The sequence below is a fragment of the Parasteatoda tepidariorum genome, chromosome 6 (genome assembly GCF_043381705.1).
Source record: "Parasteatoda tepidariorum isolate YZ-2023 chromosome 6, CAS_Ptep_4.0, whole genome shotgun sequence".
Lineage (NCBI taxonomy): Eukaryota > Metazoa > Arthropoda > Arachnida > Araneae > Theridiidae > Parasteatoda > Parasteatoda tepidariorum.
The window spans coordinates 82,165,135-82,181,191 of record NC_092209.1 but is presented as its reverse complement, the minus strand read 5'-3'; the positions used below and the strand labels follow the sequence as shown (position 1 = coordinate 82,181,191).

The window sequence follows — 16,057 nt, the reverse complement described above, 5'->3', positions numbered from 1 at the left end:
CGGTGACTATGGGGATTAACTATAACTATTTCAAGTAGGTGTGTGGGGTTATTGTTTAAGACCGGTTTGGTCTTAGATCAGTGAGAAAATGTGAATATTTTTCTCCAGTTTATTGTGTTAGCCCTAGAATGAGGAGAAGCTGCCCTCCCTGAAATTTGCTATTCTTGTTTCTATAGCAGCGGACGGCCTTAGACAAACTATAGCCTCTCTTTGTTATAATGTGATACAAAAAGGCGGTATGTAATTTACTCCTCTCTTAATATAACACCAGTAATTGAGGATGTTTGAAATAAATGAGACATGTGTGGAAAAATTTTTTAATTGATACAGTGTCATTAAATTTGAACATTCATCAAGAAGAAGAATCCTCTCCTGGAGGAAAGATATTGGAAGAGAGGGTGTCCCTTCGAGGTTCACGTAGAGGGTGCAATTGAGAGAGGACGTGCCTCGCATATTCCGAATGGAGAAGTCCTGCATCACGCAGCTGCTGCTCCAGTCGCACTCTAGGATCCCTGTGAACCTGCAAACACAATCATTCCTGTCTTAAGTGAATCCAAATTTAACAAAAAGACTACCAAATACACTGAGGTAACAAAAGTCCTGGGATAGCAATATGCAAAGTTGCAAATCACTTTTATCATCTGAGAATGTTTCTGATGTATTTATAACCACAAGACGAGAATTAATGGGCTTTGAACGTGTAATAGTAGTTGGGGATAGACGCATGGGATATTTCATTTCGGAAATTTGTGAAAGAATTCAACCTTTATAGATGTAACAGTGTGCCGAGAATACCTAATTTCAAGCATAACCTCCTTGGTCAGAGGCCATTACATAGTCCACCATGGACAATGTAGTGGCCAACCTGCTGCACTTAATAACCACGTGTACTTAGAATTGTCAGTCTTAACAGTTACAGACAAGTAACATTGCATAAAATAAGAGCAAGCATCAATGCGGGATGTGCCCATTGGGACAATGTGATGAAATTTGGCTATAGTGAAATCTGGCAGCAAAATAACAACTCGAGTACCTTTGCTTACAATTATAACATCACCTCCAGCTCCTTTCCTAGGTTCGTGACCCTATTGGTAAGACTGAAATAATGTAGCTTTGTCAGATGATTTCAGCTGGTCTTAACTAGTGAGAGAGTTAGGTGCGAAGCAGACCCCGAAGTCATGGACCCAAGTTGTCAATTATGCATTGTGTAATCTGGAGATGGCTCCATAATGGTGCGGGCTGCTTTTTTTACGGCATGGACTACTGGCTCCAATGGTTCGATTGCATCAATCATTGACAAGAAATAGTTATGTTCAGTTACTTGGAGAACACTTGCAGCCATTCATGTACCCAAACAACGATGGAATTTTTATGGATGACAATTCGCAATGATTGTTCGCGACTGGTTTGAAGAACATTCTTGACTATACCAGCAAATAATGTGGTCACCTAGATTGTCTGACATGAATCCCTTCAAACATTTATGGGATGTAACATAATCGGGAAGTCAGTTCATGTGCAAAATTCTTCACTTCACACTTTCGCAATTATGGACATCTGTAGAGGCTTCACGATTGAATATTCCTGCAAGAAACTACCAGCTACTTGTTGAGTTTATGCCACGTCGAATTGTTGCCTTAGTAGAGTTAGATGAGGTCCATGCCTTTTAGACCATTATTAGACATTAAGAGCCATAACTTTTGAACTGACTTTTTTTTTTAATCCCTTGACTTTTGTCACCTTTGTCAATGCTTGTTGAGGAGCTAATCCTTCATAAAATTAACCAGAATTTTTTTTAACATTTTGTATAGTATTTTTGCTATTAGAATTTCACTGAACTAATGATTAATAGTGAATGCTAATCTCTCTTATGTGAGTTGAGGTCTGTATGAAGGCGCCTTTTCTGACCAATGTCAATGAGTATATCTACTTAAATTTTAAAATGTTGAAACAAATAGAATGCCCAATGTTCTTGTGAACCAATATTATAATATTGGTTCACAAGATTTATTTACAGAAAATAGCTGGCCTAAATCACTAACAAAATGTGTTTATTTGTTTCTTTTAAAAAAAATCAGTGTAATTAAATAAATAATCCTAAAAAACTGAAGTGAAAGATTAACTTGATTAAACTGACGTGGAGATAATTTTGCATAGTCGAAAATGAATCTAATGGGTTGAAAATTATCGGTAACGAAGCCGGCTAGTCAACTGTAAGCGCAATCGTATCCTCCACTTTCTCCAAAAATTGCTCGAAAATCCTCGTAGGATATAGAAATCACAGTTGCCCGAAATATCAGCAACTGTTTCTCTTCGAGGAAAGAAAAATTGCTTATAAATGAGAGCAGCTTACATTTGGACCAATCAGCAGGGCTTCAAGTGCTGCGCATTTTGCGCCAAATCGGTATATTTGCGCATTACTGCGCAGAAACGACATTTTATGTTAAATTTGCGCCGAATCTGCGCCAAAAATGTTTNACCAATCAGATTGTTTGCTTTTTATGACGTTTCAGTTCTATGTGATGATGTTTACAAATGTAAATAAAAATGGCTGCGACGTTGATGAAGAAGATGAATGAAATTTTGAGCTAATATATTGAATTAATTTATAAAATAAAACGGATATCAATTCTAGAGCGTCTGTGATTTACTTTTCCTTCCTTTACAAATATCGTTAAGAAACTATGACATTATAGCATCACAAAAAAAATATTAGCCAAAAGTTGAAATATTGTAAAAAATATTAGTCAAAAGATTTATGTATATGGAACAAATATTGATTTGAAAAGATGGGTGAGCATCCTAAAATTCACAATCACTTCTTTTTTAACTATGCAATGGGCTTTTTTTAATTCCTGTTACCAGAGAAACTAAAGCTGTCTCATTTAAGTTCCTATGAATGTGTAATTTCAATTATTAAAATTTTACATAAGCTTCAAATCATAAAATGAGCACGTCAGACTTGTTCTAGAATTAAAATGCTAGTATTATTTCCTTTTTTTTTAAAAAAACAAGACAAAAACATTTCTAATCAAATATGATGTAGAAAAATTGTGTGCATTAAAATTAAACATGTCTAATAAACTAAACTGAATTACACTATTTCTAAACATAAAAAAAATATATATACTATGTCTGTATTAAACCATTAGTTTCAACATTTTCATCTTTACTGCTTCCAGTTGTTCACACTTTTTTAAATACCTATACAAATGTAGCTGAAATGACCTCACACATTTTCTAACGACAGCTCATGCTCATCTTGTCCCGCAGTGGACTGATCATAAAGACACGGTTCCCAGTAGAACACCGAAGTCAGGCATCACTGGCTTCGGTCTGTAAGCGGGTGGGTGACCACTTTGATCAGTCTGCGTAGGGACCGAAGGGGAGCGGTATCGGTCCTCGTTAAACTGTTCTACAGTAAAGTGCTCGAATTCGCGTCGTCGGGCTACCAAAGTAGCTGTGCCATCCCCTCTGCAGAGGATCAAAATTGTGATGGCATTTCTTCAGATCATCCTCAGGGATGTTTTCTAGCCAATAGCCCATTGTGTAGCTCTAGTGCGACGTAAATAAAGTACCTGCCTACCAGAAAGGAGTTTTAAATTATTTCGTATTTTAGTATTATCAGATTCACTCTTCGTTAAGAACCCAAAATTTCTCGCAAATTATAGACATATTTAATGTGTTACTTTTTTCTTTGAATCGCTTATGTAGAACTGGGAATGTATATATAAAAATATTATATAGAAGAAAATGCATGCATCATAACATACACAGTATAATGTCTAACATAAAATATACAATTCTATTCTCTAAAAAGTAAAAAAATGTGCTCCCCCACCCTTTTTTAAATTTTTTTCCTTTCACATTACATCTATGCTTTTTTGATGGTCACAGTCTGATCACTACATTTGTTTCTCAACAAAAAATTTATGACTTAAAACAAAGGAATTTTGCATTGAAACGCATAAGTGATTTTACTGAGGGCAACTATGGAAATGTCACTACAGAATGAAGGTAACACATTTATTAAATAATAGTTAATATTAATTACTATTTTTTTAGTCTAGTTTGCCCTAGTTTTGAAAATATTTATATTTGTAAAAATACGAATTTTATCAAAGACACCTTAAATGCTCAATTCTCACAAAATTATTAATCATGCAGTCAGACCGTTGGTATTTTTCAATCGATCAAATGTGAAGTTACTAAAAATAATCCCATAATCAGTGCCCTTATAGATATAAATATATATATCTCAGGGTTGAGTGCAAGGCATAAGAAAACCTTAATGAATTGAAATAATCTTTTATTTAATGCATTTTTAAGAATTGTCGGAGCCCAAATCGTGCCGAAATTTGTATGCTTGACTTTTTATCCTAGGGAAAGTCGCCAATCCTAGGGAAAGTTTCCAATCTATTGCTTTAGGTCTCGAGGGAAGGGGAAGTATTAATAGTTATAATTGGCCTGCTAAATAGGGTCGAGGGAAATTTAGCTTTCTCACGCTTAGTTACAGGGCCTTAAATATGCCTTAAAATGTTTAATTATTGCATACTTGAACTAAAAATAGATTAAAAGACAGGATGTGAATATTTAAGTGTGAGAAAGAGCGTTTAGTTTAGAATAATAAATTAAGAAAAATATTTATAGAAAAGGAATAACATAAAAAGATTAGTTGGAGCTTTTCACTTATGTTTTTTTTATGCAATGCACTCTCTGCCCTGACATATATATTTATATATACACACCGAAGAGCCATTACATTATGACCACCCACCATCTATAACAATGGGCTCGCCCAGGTTTTCATGGTTTCTCGCCCAGGAACAATGTTTTCATGGGACACATTAGAACAATCCCTGACGGCTGTAAGCTACTTGAACATAGTTTCAAACCAGGTTCACCCATTCATGGCAACAGTTTTCCCTGCGGGGGATGGTGTTTACCAACAGGATAATGTACCGTATCATAAGGGTCGAATCGGCATGGATTAGTTCGAGGAACATTCCAGTGACTTTCAAGTCATGTCTTGGCCCCCAAATTCACCTGACCTTAATCCAATAGAGCATTTGTGGTCCTACTTGGAAAACCAAATTCTTGCTGCCCCTCGCAATGTGAGGGAATAGTAGGACCAGTTGGTGAGCGCTTGGTACCAGATACCTCAAACTACCTATCAGCACCTTGTGGAATCAATGCTACGGCGTGTGCTAGCAGTTTTGAGGGCTAAAGGTGGTCCTACATGTTATTAGCCGGGTGGTTATAATGTAATGGCTCTTCGGTGTATATATATATAAATGAAAATAAGAAAAAATAGTGAGTGTGTTGGGTGTAGAGCTAACCTCAGCATCGAGGACTGTGCGTAGTTCATGCAAAGCCTTGACTGCTTCTCCCTCGCAATTGGATTCCTTGCGTGCCAGTGAAGCAACTGTGTCTTGCTCAAGCCTCGTCTTGTTTTCAGGCACCTAAAGTGTGGGTGTGTGCAAAGACTAATATGAGAATAACATTAGCATGCATCATACAATACTCTACAATCACAGTTGTTGCTTCTACTGAATGACGAGAATTCGATTTTTACTTTCTTTCCTTATTAGGCAATAAAAATAACTTCTCACTTTTTTTTGTGACATGCAAAAAAGTGTGGATGTTGGGGGTGGGGACGTTATATGCCCCCCTGTGGAGAAATCAAAAAACAAAGTTAATTTAATGAAATTAAAAAACAAAACAAAATAATGGAACCATATATACACATAAAAATCTAAATGCATATTTTAAATTAATTTTTTTACTGTTAAAGTACGCAACAATTATTCTGGGATAAAAAATATATTATTTCATACAAAGTATTTATTTTTCACTAATATTTAAAAATTCGAAACTTTACTGAAAAATGAGATGAAGCTGCTAAATTTTCTGATGTAAAAATTTTTGATCTAAAACTTCATTATCAAATTTGAATGAAAATCCTAAAATATTTTGCTTGTTATTAAATTCTATTTCTAATTGTAGGTCCTACAATTCATTTTTTTTAAATGCTCTGGCATAAACAGCCTTTTATTTAAAGCTGAAAATAAAAGCACAGATATTGCATAACCAAAATTATTTTTTACTATTTTTATCAATCTTTCTTTTTTTTGGACTTTTTTTAATTTATCGAAACCTATATTTTGAATGCTCCTTACAATAGAATGATTTCAATAAATGAACCCCTCTTTTTTTTATTCTTGCATAATTTTTTAGTTTTATCATTCAATAACGTATCTACCATCCGAAACAAAAGTTAAATAATCCATCTACATATTATTTTGAAAACTTTTCTTGTCTCAGATAATGCAGCCGGGGAAGTTTGTAAAAGTTTGGGTAACATAGCTTTAAAAAGAGACATCGAAACATAGTTTTAAAAAGAGAAAGAGACAAAATATTAAAAAAGAAAAAAAAACGCTTAATTATTGGAAATTACCCTTGCCTTGTACACACGTATGGGTTAAGAATAAATCAGCGGCTCCCAGAAGGTATTCTGATCACAAAGATTCCGAGAGTTAGAATTTTTTTACCATTAAAAATTATATATATATTTAATAAATTAATAATTTATTGAATATTTCGGTTGTTTGTATCAACTTTGTCAAATGACATTGGAAAAAAAGTAATAAAAAATGGAAAAAAATATTTTCAATAATATGTTGGATAAATTATGAAAAGGATATGCATTTCCAAAAAATTCCATCTATATTTCTTATCGAGGTTTGCAATTTAAAATCAAACAATTAAATATAAGAATTATGTTTCGTTCATAACTGTTTTCACGTTGGATATTGTATTCCTTTTAGGCATACTAAAGAAGAAATCATAATATTTCATTCTTCGCATTAAATATTTTCAAAATAATTAGTAATATTTTTTATTAGTACATTTACTGTTGTTAATGAACATTTTTTTAATGCTAGGGTTCGGTCAAGGAAGCTCGATGTTTTAAGATTTCCAAACTCGCGTTGTAAAAGGGGTGCTAGTGTATTTATCCGAGCAACAACACTGTTATTGTAAAAAATAAATAAATAATAACAAATAAATAAAAAAAAAGAGCATGATGATCTTACGTGTCTTTTCTTATCCCACCTGTTTTCGCAACTGATCAAGACGCTGCTGTCTGTGTTTCTCCTCTTCTCTCAATTTGAGCATTCTTTCTCGACGTTCCTTCTGATTCGCATAAAAGAGTTCTGTTCGATATCGAACCCTATAAAGGATTGATCTTCCTTAATCTGGCTACAACAGAAACACAACACTTACAGATAGAACGACCCTCATGGTCCGGTCGAAAACGTATCTTATACCGTTAGGTTATTATGTAGCAAGCGTGTACAAGAATACCCATTTTAACAAAGCAATGCTTTACTTGATAGAAACAATACTTTACTAAAATGGGTGATGATGCAAAAGTACCCTTTAATACACTACTTTATGGGTGAAAAATGCATTAGAAACCCAGAGTCAAAATTTTTGATGGTTTTCTATTGATGGACCAACATAATCTTGATGGCAACCATCAATAATTCCATCACGAACCATTATATTTTTGATGGTATCCAATAACCATTACCAGAATGGTTTATTCCCAGACCAGGTTTATACCATTACCAGATTCGGACAGATATATGATGGTTCAACATAAGAATAGCAACTTGTTTTGATGGTTTATTCATGATTAGAAAAGAGAAATTTTCATCATAATTTTTTAGAATTCAAATATTGGAACGATCATGAACCATCATCACCCTAATGCAGAAATTAGAACTTAATTTTGATGGGCCAACATTAAAAAGCAAACAAATTATTTTGATGGTATATTCCTGCTTAACCAACAATAATTATTATTAAACCATCATGGAAATGCATTGTTGTACCATTATGGACCATCATTGTATCATAAATATCAAATGATGGAACGATGATGAACAACCATCTTCCCATTGTAGGAATTCGGATTGATTTATGATGGTACAACATAAAAAGAACCCAAATTGTTTTGATGGTATATTCAAGCAACAAGAATTCCCACTAAACCTTCATGGAATTGTATAGTTGGCAATATCATGGACTATCACTGGTCATCATGGTTTGTTGGTCCATGAGAATCAAACTTCTCTTGATGGTTAGCCATCAGAGTATTAAAGTAGCATTTACCATCATGGAACGATGGAAGTTCGTTGGCATGTCAAAAACCATGAATGGAGCCATGAACCATAACAGAATGTTGGACCATCATAAATCGCACTGAAACCAACAAATACCATCAAAATATTTTGATGGAACCATCAAGAGTTTTGACTTGGGAATAAAATCCTAATTTTTTAACTACTATTTTTGATAAATAACGCATGTCGGGGGATAACTTCGAAGGCCACAAAATAAGACTAACACAAAGAGTGAATACAATTTTCAAACAAGAAAAGTGTGATTGATAAATTTATTTGCATCCTTTGAAGAAAAAATTACAGAGAGTATGAATGGCCATTATATTATTACCACCTAGGAATTGAGATAAAAATTTAAGGATCAGCTCACTCATCCTATTTTTCAAGGTGTTTTACATTTAGTGTGTATATTTCGATAATAAATATTTGATGACAAAAGAAATACTGATAATTAAATAAATTCTTTGAAACTTCATCTAAATCAGAATATTACAGTTTAGTTTAGTATATCGGAATGAATGGTTGAGTTCTGATGATCATTAGATAAATATTGCATCTAGGGACGGGATTCTATGCTTAGGTTGTTATAGTCGATTTACTGGGGTTCGTACTAAACAGTATAGATTGTACTTACTACTGGGCAACACCAACCACCACGTTTAATGAAAACTTCATTCATATGGTTTAGAAAAATCAATGCGGAATTAAATTTTGATAATTTTATTTCAGCTTATGAGTACAGTAGGTTATGGGTAATTTAAAAAAATAGGTTATAAACCTTGTATTTTATAAATAAGCTCTAGTTAAATTTTTTGTATTTGTAACATGATAAAATTAAGATTTGAAATATGCATGATAAGATAAAGATAATTTAATAAGATAAATTTGTAAGATAAAAAGTAAGATAAATTTAATAAGATAAAATAAAATAAATTTAATAGGATAAAAAAATATAAATTTAATAAGATAAAAAAAGATGCATTTAATAAGATAAAATAAGATAACTCAAGTTTATCACAATCCTTGCAAAATTCATTAAAAAAATCCTTCTATTTTACAGGCTTGTATTGTATTGTTCCCCTTTAAACTATGAGGGTGAGTAGTTCATCATTTTTCCCCCCTTATCTTCACTTTTTTGTTGCCAAAAAATGAAAAAAAATTCAATATTTCAATTATTTATGATGTTTAAATATGAATGATTCTGGTTTTGTGTGAAGACTCATGGGGGTATTATCCTTATTCTCTCTCTCTCTATCCCCCCCCTTTTAAATAGGATTTTAAAAAGGACCGAAAATTGTTTTTTTCCCTTCACATTATGTTTGAACACTCCTGCGTATTCAAGTGATCATCCGTAATTAAGTACATCATGATTTCTACACGAGATATAATATCACACAAAAGTCATAATTTTCAAAAATTTAGAAAATCATATTTCTGGATGATGAAAGAATTTTAAAATAAAACTGTTTCTAAAGTGTTTTATAATAAAAAAAAGGTGCTATAATTTATTAATAAAGGTGCCAGTGATTAAACAAAACCTTAAAGGAATATTTTTCTTGAAGTTTTAATCAGAATGTTTATTGAAATGTCAAGAACTACAAGAGCACATCAAAACTTTATACAAATAAAATTCCAGAATCAGTTTGTAATGATATCACACTAATATGCGAGAAATTTGATGAATTGAAAACATTATAAGATAAAAATCATAGGCATTTGGTTCCGAAAATACATAGCCTTTAAATTAATTTCCCATGCATGACAATTTTGATATGATAGGCAAAGTTAAATATTTTACTACGAATATTTTCCGTACACCCAAACCAAAAAACAATTATAGAGAGCAGTGATTGCACAAAACAGTTTGATCACGATAAATTACTTAATCGAAATATCAAAAGCCGGGGAATGGTAGTTTATCTAAATATTGATACTTTTCGATTAAAAAAATTTAGCTAACGAGATTTATGGAGAGTAGCCCGTGGCGTTTTCCCCATTCAATGATCGCTAAACAAGACTTGTGTGGAAAGTAAATTAGTAATGATTTTTGAGCTTTCGCGGATTTAACCCTTTCGTGACTTTTATTTCGACCAGGGCCGTTTTGATAGCATGCAGGGCCCCCGGGCACAAAAATGTTTTAGACCCCTTAAAAATGAACTAAAAAAAAACTTCACATACGTAATAAAATAAATCATTTTTAAGATATGATGCAATAATTTTAACAAATTTAAACACATTTTGTTGATTACCTAAAAACTCAAAAAAAGCATCCTTAAACTATGCACAATTTTAAAAAAAAAACATTTGAAATGCTAACCAGTTGTAATCCTCAAATAAAGAAATATTTTTCAAAACAATGGAAGTTAATCAAAATAATAAATTAAATAAACATAAAGGTATAACAAAAAAATTCAAAAGCTATGAATAATTTTTTTTAAAGCTAAACAGTTATTAAAACATCTTTCAATGCCCAGATGAAAGATAAAAATTTGTTATTGCAGGCCAAGAAAATGTATACGCCGCATAGTTGTGCAACGGAATCTATGAGAAATATACCTATAACGTTCGAATATGAAAGCCAATAAATGATATTGGAGAACCCAATTTTGGAAGCACTTCGGAGACGCACTGAAATCGCCAGAATCTTAAGTGAAAAAGAAGATACGAGTTACCAAGAAACAGATGGAATTGTCACCAAAATACAGACACGGAAAGGAACTTCGTAGTGGTTTATTCAGAAGCGAGGACTCATACCAAAACGGACGAACTTCGGAAATCGTCGCCAGTGGAAAGGAAGAGCATTTGAGGAAGCACTGTCTTGGAAGAATTTTAATGGAAAATCGAGGTGCAAAAAGTCAGTCAAATGCACAAAATTTCAATGAGGGGATGAACCAAAAGTCTAAAATCAAAATAACAGAGGTTCCTGCATTGAGCAAGAGTAGCAACTCAAGTTGAACAATTGTGTAAGCACAACTTGGCCTTAACGGAAAATTATTGAAACCGTTGGTTGTCTCAAGACTGAAGACAATGGTGGTCAAAAAATGATTGGTCAAAGAGATGCCAACACAAAATAGGCAGATAATATAAAAAAAAAATTGTCTTGGATCAAGAAACACTGAGATAGCGCATCTTTGTAAGCTGAAAATGTCTGCAACCGAAATAATAAGGGGCATTAAGATACAAATCGGCAACAGAAGTAAGTTTGAAATTAACGAAAACATTCTGAAAGAAGGTTTGAAAAATGCGTAGCTGTTGTGATGACCATGGACCATTGACGATGGAAACCAGCGTAATGAAGATAAAGTGAGAAGTTGGCAAAGTAATGCAAAGTGTAGTCAAATCAGCACTTCCTGAGAGCAGAAGAGATGAAATGGTGAACTTTGTTCCCAATAATGCTACAACAGGGATGGAAGTCAAGAGAATATTCCAAACAAAGTTTCGTTGGTAGCACTTAAACCTATAGTGCATCAAAAGTTCATAGTAAGTCTCGTAGGAATAATAAATTAAAGATAAATGCACTAGGTGCTATGAAGAAAAAGGCATCAAAGGAGAAAAAAAGCCAAACCTGTTAAGAACGAAAAAAAAATCTTAAGTGAGAGTATCAGTAAAGAAGCAGGGTACTAAACAGTTGAAGAGAAAAAAGGAACCTAGAAAAAAGAAATGGTTGGTTTCGTGGTGTTCTATACACACAAAAGATATGAATCAAGCAAAATGATCGCACATCGAAGTGTGATAAAACTGGCAACAAGAAACAAGTTTGGAACAGTAAACGAAAAACACGACCAGAAACTGTAATCGAATGAAGCAAAATGATCGTTTAATGTAGAACAATAAAAATTGCAAGAAACTTGAATTAATTAGGATCCTGAAGCAAGGTATACTCAAAACTAAATACATTTGGTAACCAGATATGAATGGCCAATGCAAATGGCGATCATGTTTTGGTGTTGGATATATAGAAAGAGTATAAGGCGAGTGAATCTAATTGAAGGTTTGGAACAAGTACTAGAGAAAGGGAAAATGAGAGAGAAAAATCAGACTATATATGGATTAAATGAGTCTCGAAGAAAAAAAAATTGTTATTTTAGGAACATTTCAGGGCTTAATAGTTAGACTTGAATTTTGAGGAGAAAAAAATAACCTAATTGAAGTTTGTGACAAAGAAAAGTATCTGTTGGGGGGAAAAGGATTGAGTTAGTGAAAATAAAATAATAAAAGTATAAGGTAGATTTACACTCAACTAGTGTATTTTCACAAAACAAGGTTACGATATTTGTAACAAGATTTTTTTTTTCACTTTAGTTAATTTAATTTTGTTGGTTTATTTATAATAATTTTCTTAGAATAAAAGAACGAAGCTTTTTGTAAAGTATCTTTAAAACTTTTTAATTAACGCAGAACGAAGTTTCAACCCGATTTCTATTTTATTTTGAGTTAATCTTTGGAGCATTATGTATCAGTAAGGTAAAAAAAAAAAATTGTTTTGTTTTTATTGCATGTTAGGTTGCCATTTTATTTGAACCTATTCGAGTATTAACAATTGATTTTATAAAGAAACGGTTAAAAATTGAGATCGCAAAAAGTGTTTGATTATTTTCGTCGCAAAGACGTTGAAGTGTATCATTTAATAAAAGTATTTTATAATAGAAGTATGATGAAAATACATGACCCAGATAACTTACGAAGTTCAAAAAAGAAAATAATAATAATAATAATTAACTTGATGTCACTGTATTTAGGTTTCAGTTTGTAGTTCATATAAAAATGAAATTTAACTGATCAGTGTGTATATTTTTTATATATGTGTGTATATATTTGTTACGATACAACTTCATTTCGAGGGAGTATAAAAAAAAAAAATCTGAAATCTAATCTTGATTAATTTATTTAAGAGACATACAGCGTCCAATAGAGAAGAAAAAATTCCTTTTTTTATGTATTTTTCGCCTCATAAATTCACTCAAAAACGATTCGCATCAATAATCGTTTGGTGATTTTTACGACACCCCAGCTTTTAAAAGACGGAGCATATGAAAAACAAGATCGAAGGATAAACAGTAATAAAAAGTTCTACTCTAGAATAAGAAAAGCTCTACTCTTTTACATGAAAGAGTATTTTGGATAAAAAATATTTTTCTCTAGGTATTGCCAGGGTGCACAGCGAGGATGATTTTTTTGTTTGTTTAAAAAAACGAAAGGATTGATTTTCTATGTAAGACACGAAAGGAATGAGGGCATATACTGTAAACATATATGCACAGGAGGTGTACATCTCTGTAACTTTGTGTCTCTCAGGAAAGTCTTTTGGATTCGTCTATTATTAAATAAAATAATAAAAAAATAAGGAATATTTACCAAAAAAATTACGTGGATAAATATTACTCGGAAAAAATTATTAAATGCACTATAACATTTTCGAGGTATGGTAAAGTACGCAAAAAAATAAATACCACGTTAAGGAGTTCAAACTTTAGATCTCTCTCCTGATTAAACTGTTGGAACTAATTATTCTACTACTATTATTTATTATTCTACTACTATTACTATTATTTATTCTACGACTAATTATTCATTTATTTAACAAATTGAAATTCCTTAAAGAAATATTTCTCCAAATTTAAGTTGTTGTTTTTTTTTCAAATTTCATTTGCACAAAGAAAATTGAAAACAGGAGGATTTAAGTTTTGTTCATACCCATATAGGCGTTAACATAATATCTGAACGACCCGTGTTGCTATCCCTTATAACTTAAAAAATGTATCTATCAGAACTCCAACTTGTGTTAAATAACACACCCTTAAATGAAACGAAGACATTTTATTTGATCAAATATGTTTTGCCACTGGCCTCTCACGCGACAGGCTACTTTTTAAGTTATTACGTTAATATAAGGTGCGTATCTTATTATTTTACCATAGATAAAAACTGCCTAAATCGTAGGTACTACTTTTAACATTTTATTTTTATCAGTCGCAAATCACTGCCATTTAAAGGTTTTTAATTGCATTAATATAGGGTGCGTATCTTGTTAGTATCACTATTTATATTTTATTCTACCGTAGATAAAAATTGACTAAATCGTAGGTACCACTTTTCACATTTAATTTTTATCAATCGCAAACCACTGCCATTTAAAGGCTTGAGTGCTGCTTTTGTTAAGACTGAATCCTTTTGGGATTCATTACCAACTTTTTTGTTTGGACATAAGGACATCGGTTGACTTCAAAGTGGAAGGTACTTGGGGACAAGATAATTTCTAAACAATTATTGACCAACCGCAAGGGCTTATCATCTAATGCGTTTTTTTAACCTCAATCCTTAGAAATCATAGTACGATCTAGGCAACTTTCCTTTATATAAGAAAACTTCCAAGAGTTAGTTTTATTTAAACTTCATTTGTGGAATATTGCGAAATTTTTTGTAAAGTAATTGACCACATTGAATTGATATTTAGCAGAACAATTGTGGCGTCATGAATGTCTATCCTATTTTTAATAGTTAAAAGAGGAACCGTGGATAATTAACCACGGTTGTTGTTAAGTGAACGACCCCACAAATGGTACATTACATAACATATTTATAATTCTCACTCTTCTAGAAATCTATCATTTTTGTTTTTACCGCTCTTTGTCATGTTTCGAACGATCTTTAGTCATTTTTCGAGCATCTTCCAATCGACGTTGAAGTGCGTCTTCACTCTCTTTCTGGAAGCGTAGTCTTTCTTCGTAGTAGGCGGCCAGCCTCTGCCTTGCCAGTTCTCGTCGATATTCCTCTTTGGCGGCCTGGCGCTGTTGCACTACTTTTAACGCCAACTTCTTTTGGGCCTCCATCTCAGATTGACTCAGTCGTTCGTTTTCTCTCTCTTTCCTCCACTGTTCCACCTGTCACAAAAAATATCAGAGAACCTTTCAAGTCATTGTGAGACGAATTGAACAGACATAAAAGTTTTAGAATAGAATTTTTTTTTTCAAAAGAGGAGACTTGTGAATGGTTGATCGTGTAAAGCTAGGTACAGATGGCGCTAGGGGTTAAAACTCATGGCAACACTTCCAGGTTACTACTCCCGGTTGATTTTTACGGCTGAGCTTGAAGAAAAAGCGCTATCCAATATTATTATACTGGTAGTGTTTACAATAGAATGCGTCCTTTACATTTAAATTTCAACAAAACAAATAATAAAATAATTCGGAATACTTCGCAACCATGCTATAATGCAACCCAAAAAATATCAAATAGTGATATTTTACACAAATATAGCCAAATAAGGGATAACACTCAAAAGATGGCAGACCTTTATTTATGTTGTGATATTAATTTTCTTGAGTTTTGTTTAAGGCTTACAACCTGCTAGAATTTATAAATTACAGAAAACTCCTATGAATGATAAAATTTTACGCTTAAATTTAAACACAAATCCTAATAATAAGACATCTTTAGGACTGGGCTATAAATCGATATATCGCGACATATCGATTTAACGCCTATATCGACAAACCGATACAGCGACTTTCATTCCAAGCGATGCATCAGAAATCTGATTTAAGCCGCCGAGTGAAGAAGACGATATAACGATATAGCGATATAGCGATACACGCAAGGACTTTCTCTTACGTTCCGATGCCAACTCGCGCTGTGGAAGACGATATTGTTTCGTTATGTTGAGACGGCCTTGACTGATGAGCGGTAGAATCAGAATCACTTTTGAGACCTTATATCGTTATATCACATGTTCGTTTTCGCACCTTCGCGATTTGAAATCGTTTCTTGTAGATTATTTTCAATGGGATTAACTTCGTGATCGCCGTCGTAACCTTGTTCTGAACGCAATCTATTATTGAAAAGAATTTATAAAGAAAAGTTTCTTCATT

General features: G+C 32.7%; 1 protein-coding gene across 8 annotated transcripts in view; it reads right to left on the bottom strand.

The window, feature by feature from the left end:
- Positions 1 to 303: 303 nt before the first annotated feature.
- The window catches only part of LOC107449987 (coiled-coil domain-containing protein 148-like), a 42,387-nt gene continuing 26,633 nt past the window's right edge, over positions 304 to 16,057 (bottom strand). For 3 of the 8 annotated variants that reach the window (XM_071181647.1, XM_043043571.2, XM_071181648.1), the window contains exons 9-12: positions 14,811 to 15,070; positions 7,114 to 7,231; positions 5,340 to 5,462; positions 304 to 520 (exon numbers count right to left, since the gene is read on the bottom strand). In XM_071181647.1, the coding sequence (XP_071037748.1) occupies positions 353 to 520; positions 5,340 to 5,462; positions 7,114 to 7,231; positions 14,811 to 15,070 (669 nt within the window). In that variant the 3' untranslated portion in view covers positions 304 to 352. Of the gene's footprint in view, positions 521 to 5,339; positions 5,463 to 7,094; positions 7,232 to 14,810; positions 15,071 to 16,057 lie in introns of all 8 variants that reach the window. The other 5 variants (XM_071181649.1, XM_071181651.1, XR_011636890.1 and 2 more) reach the window with 4 other exon arrangements.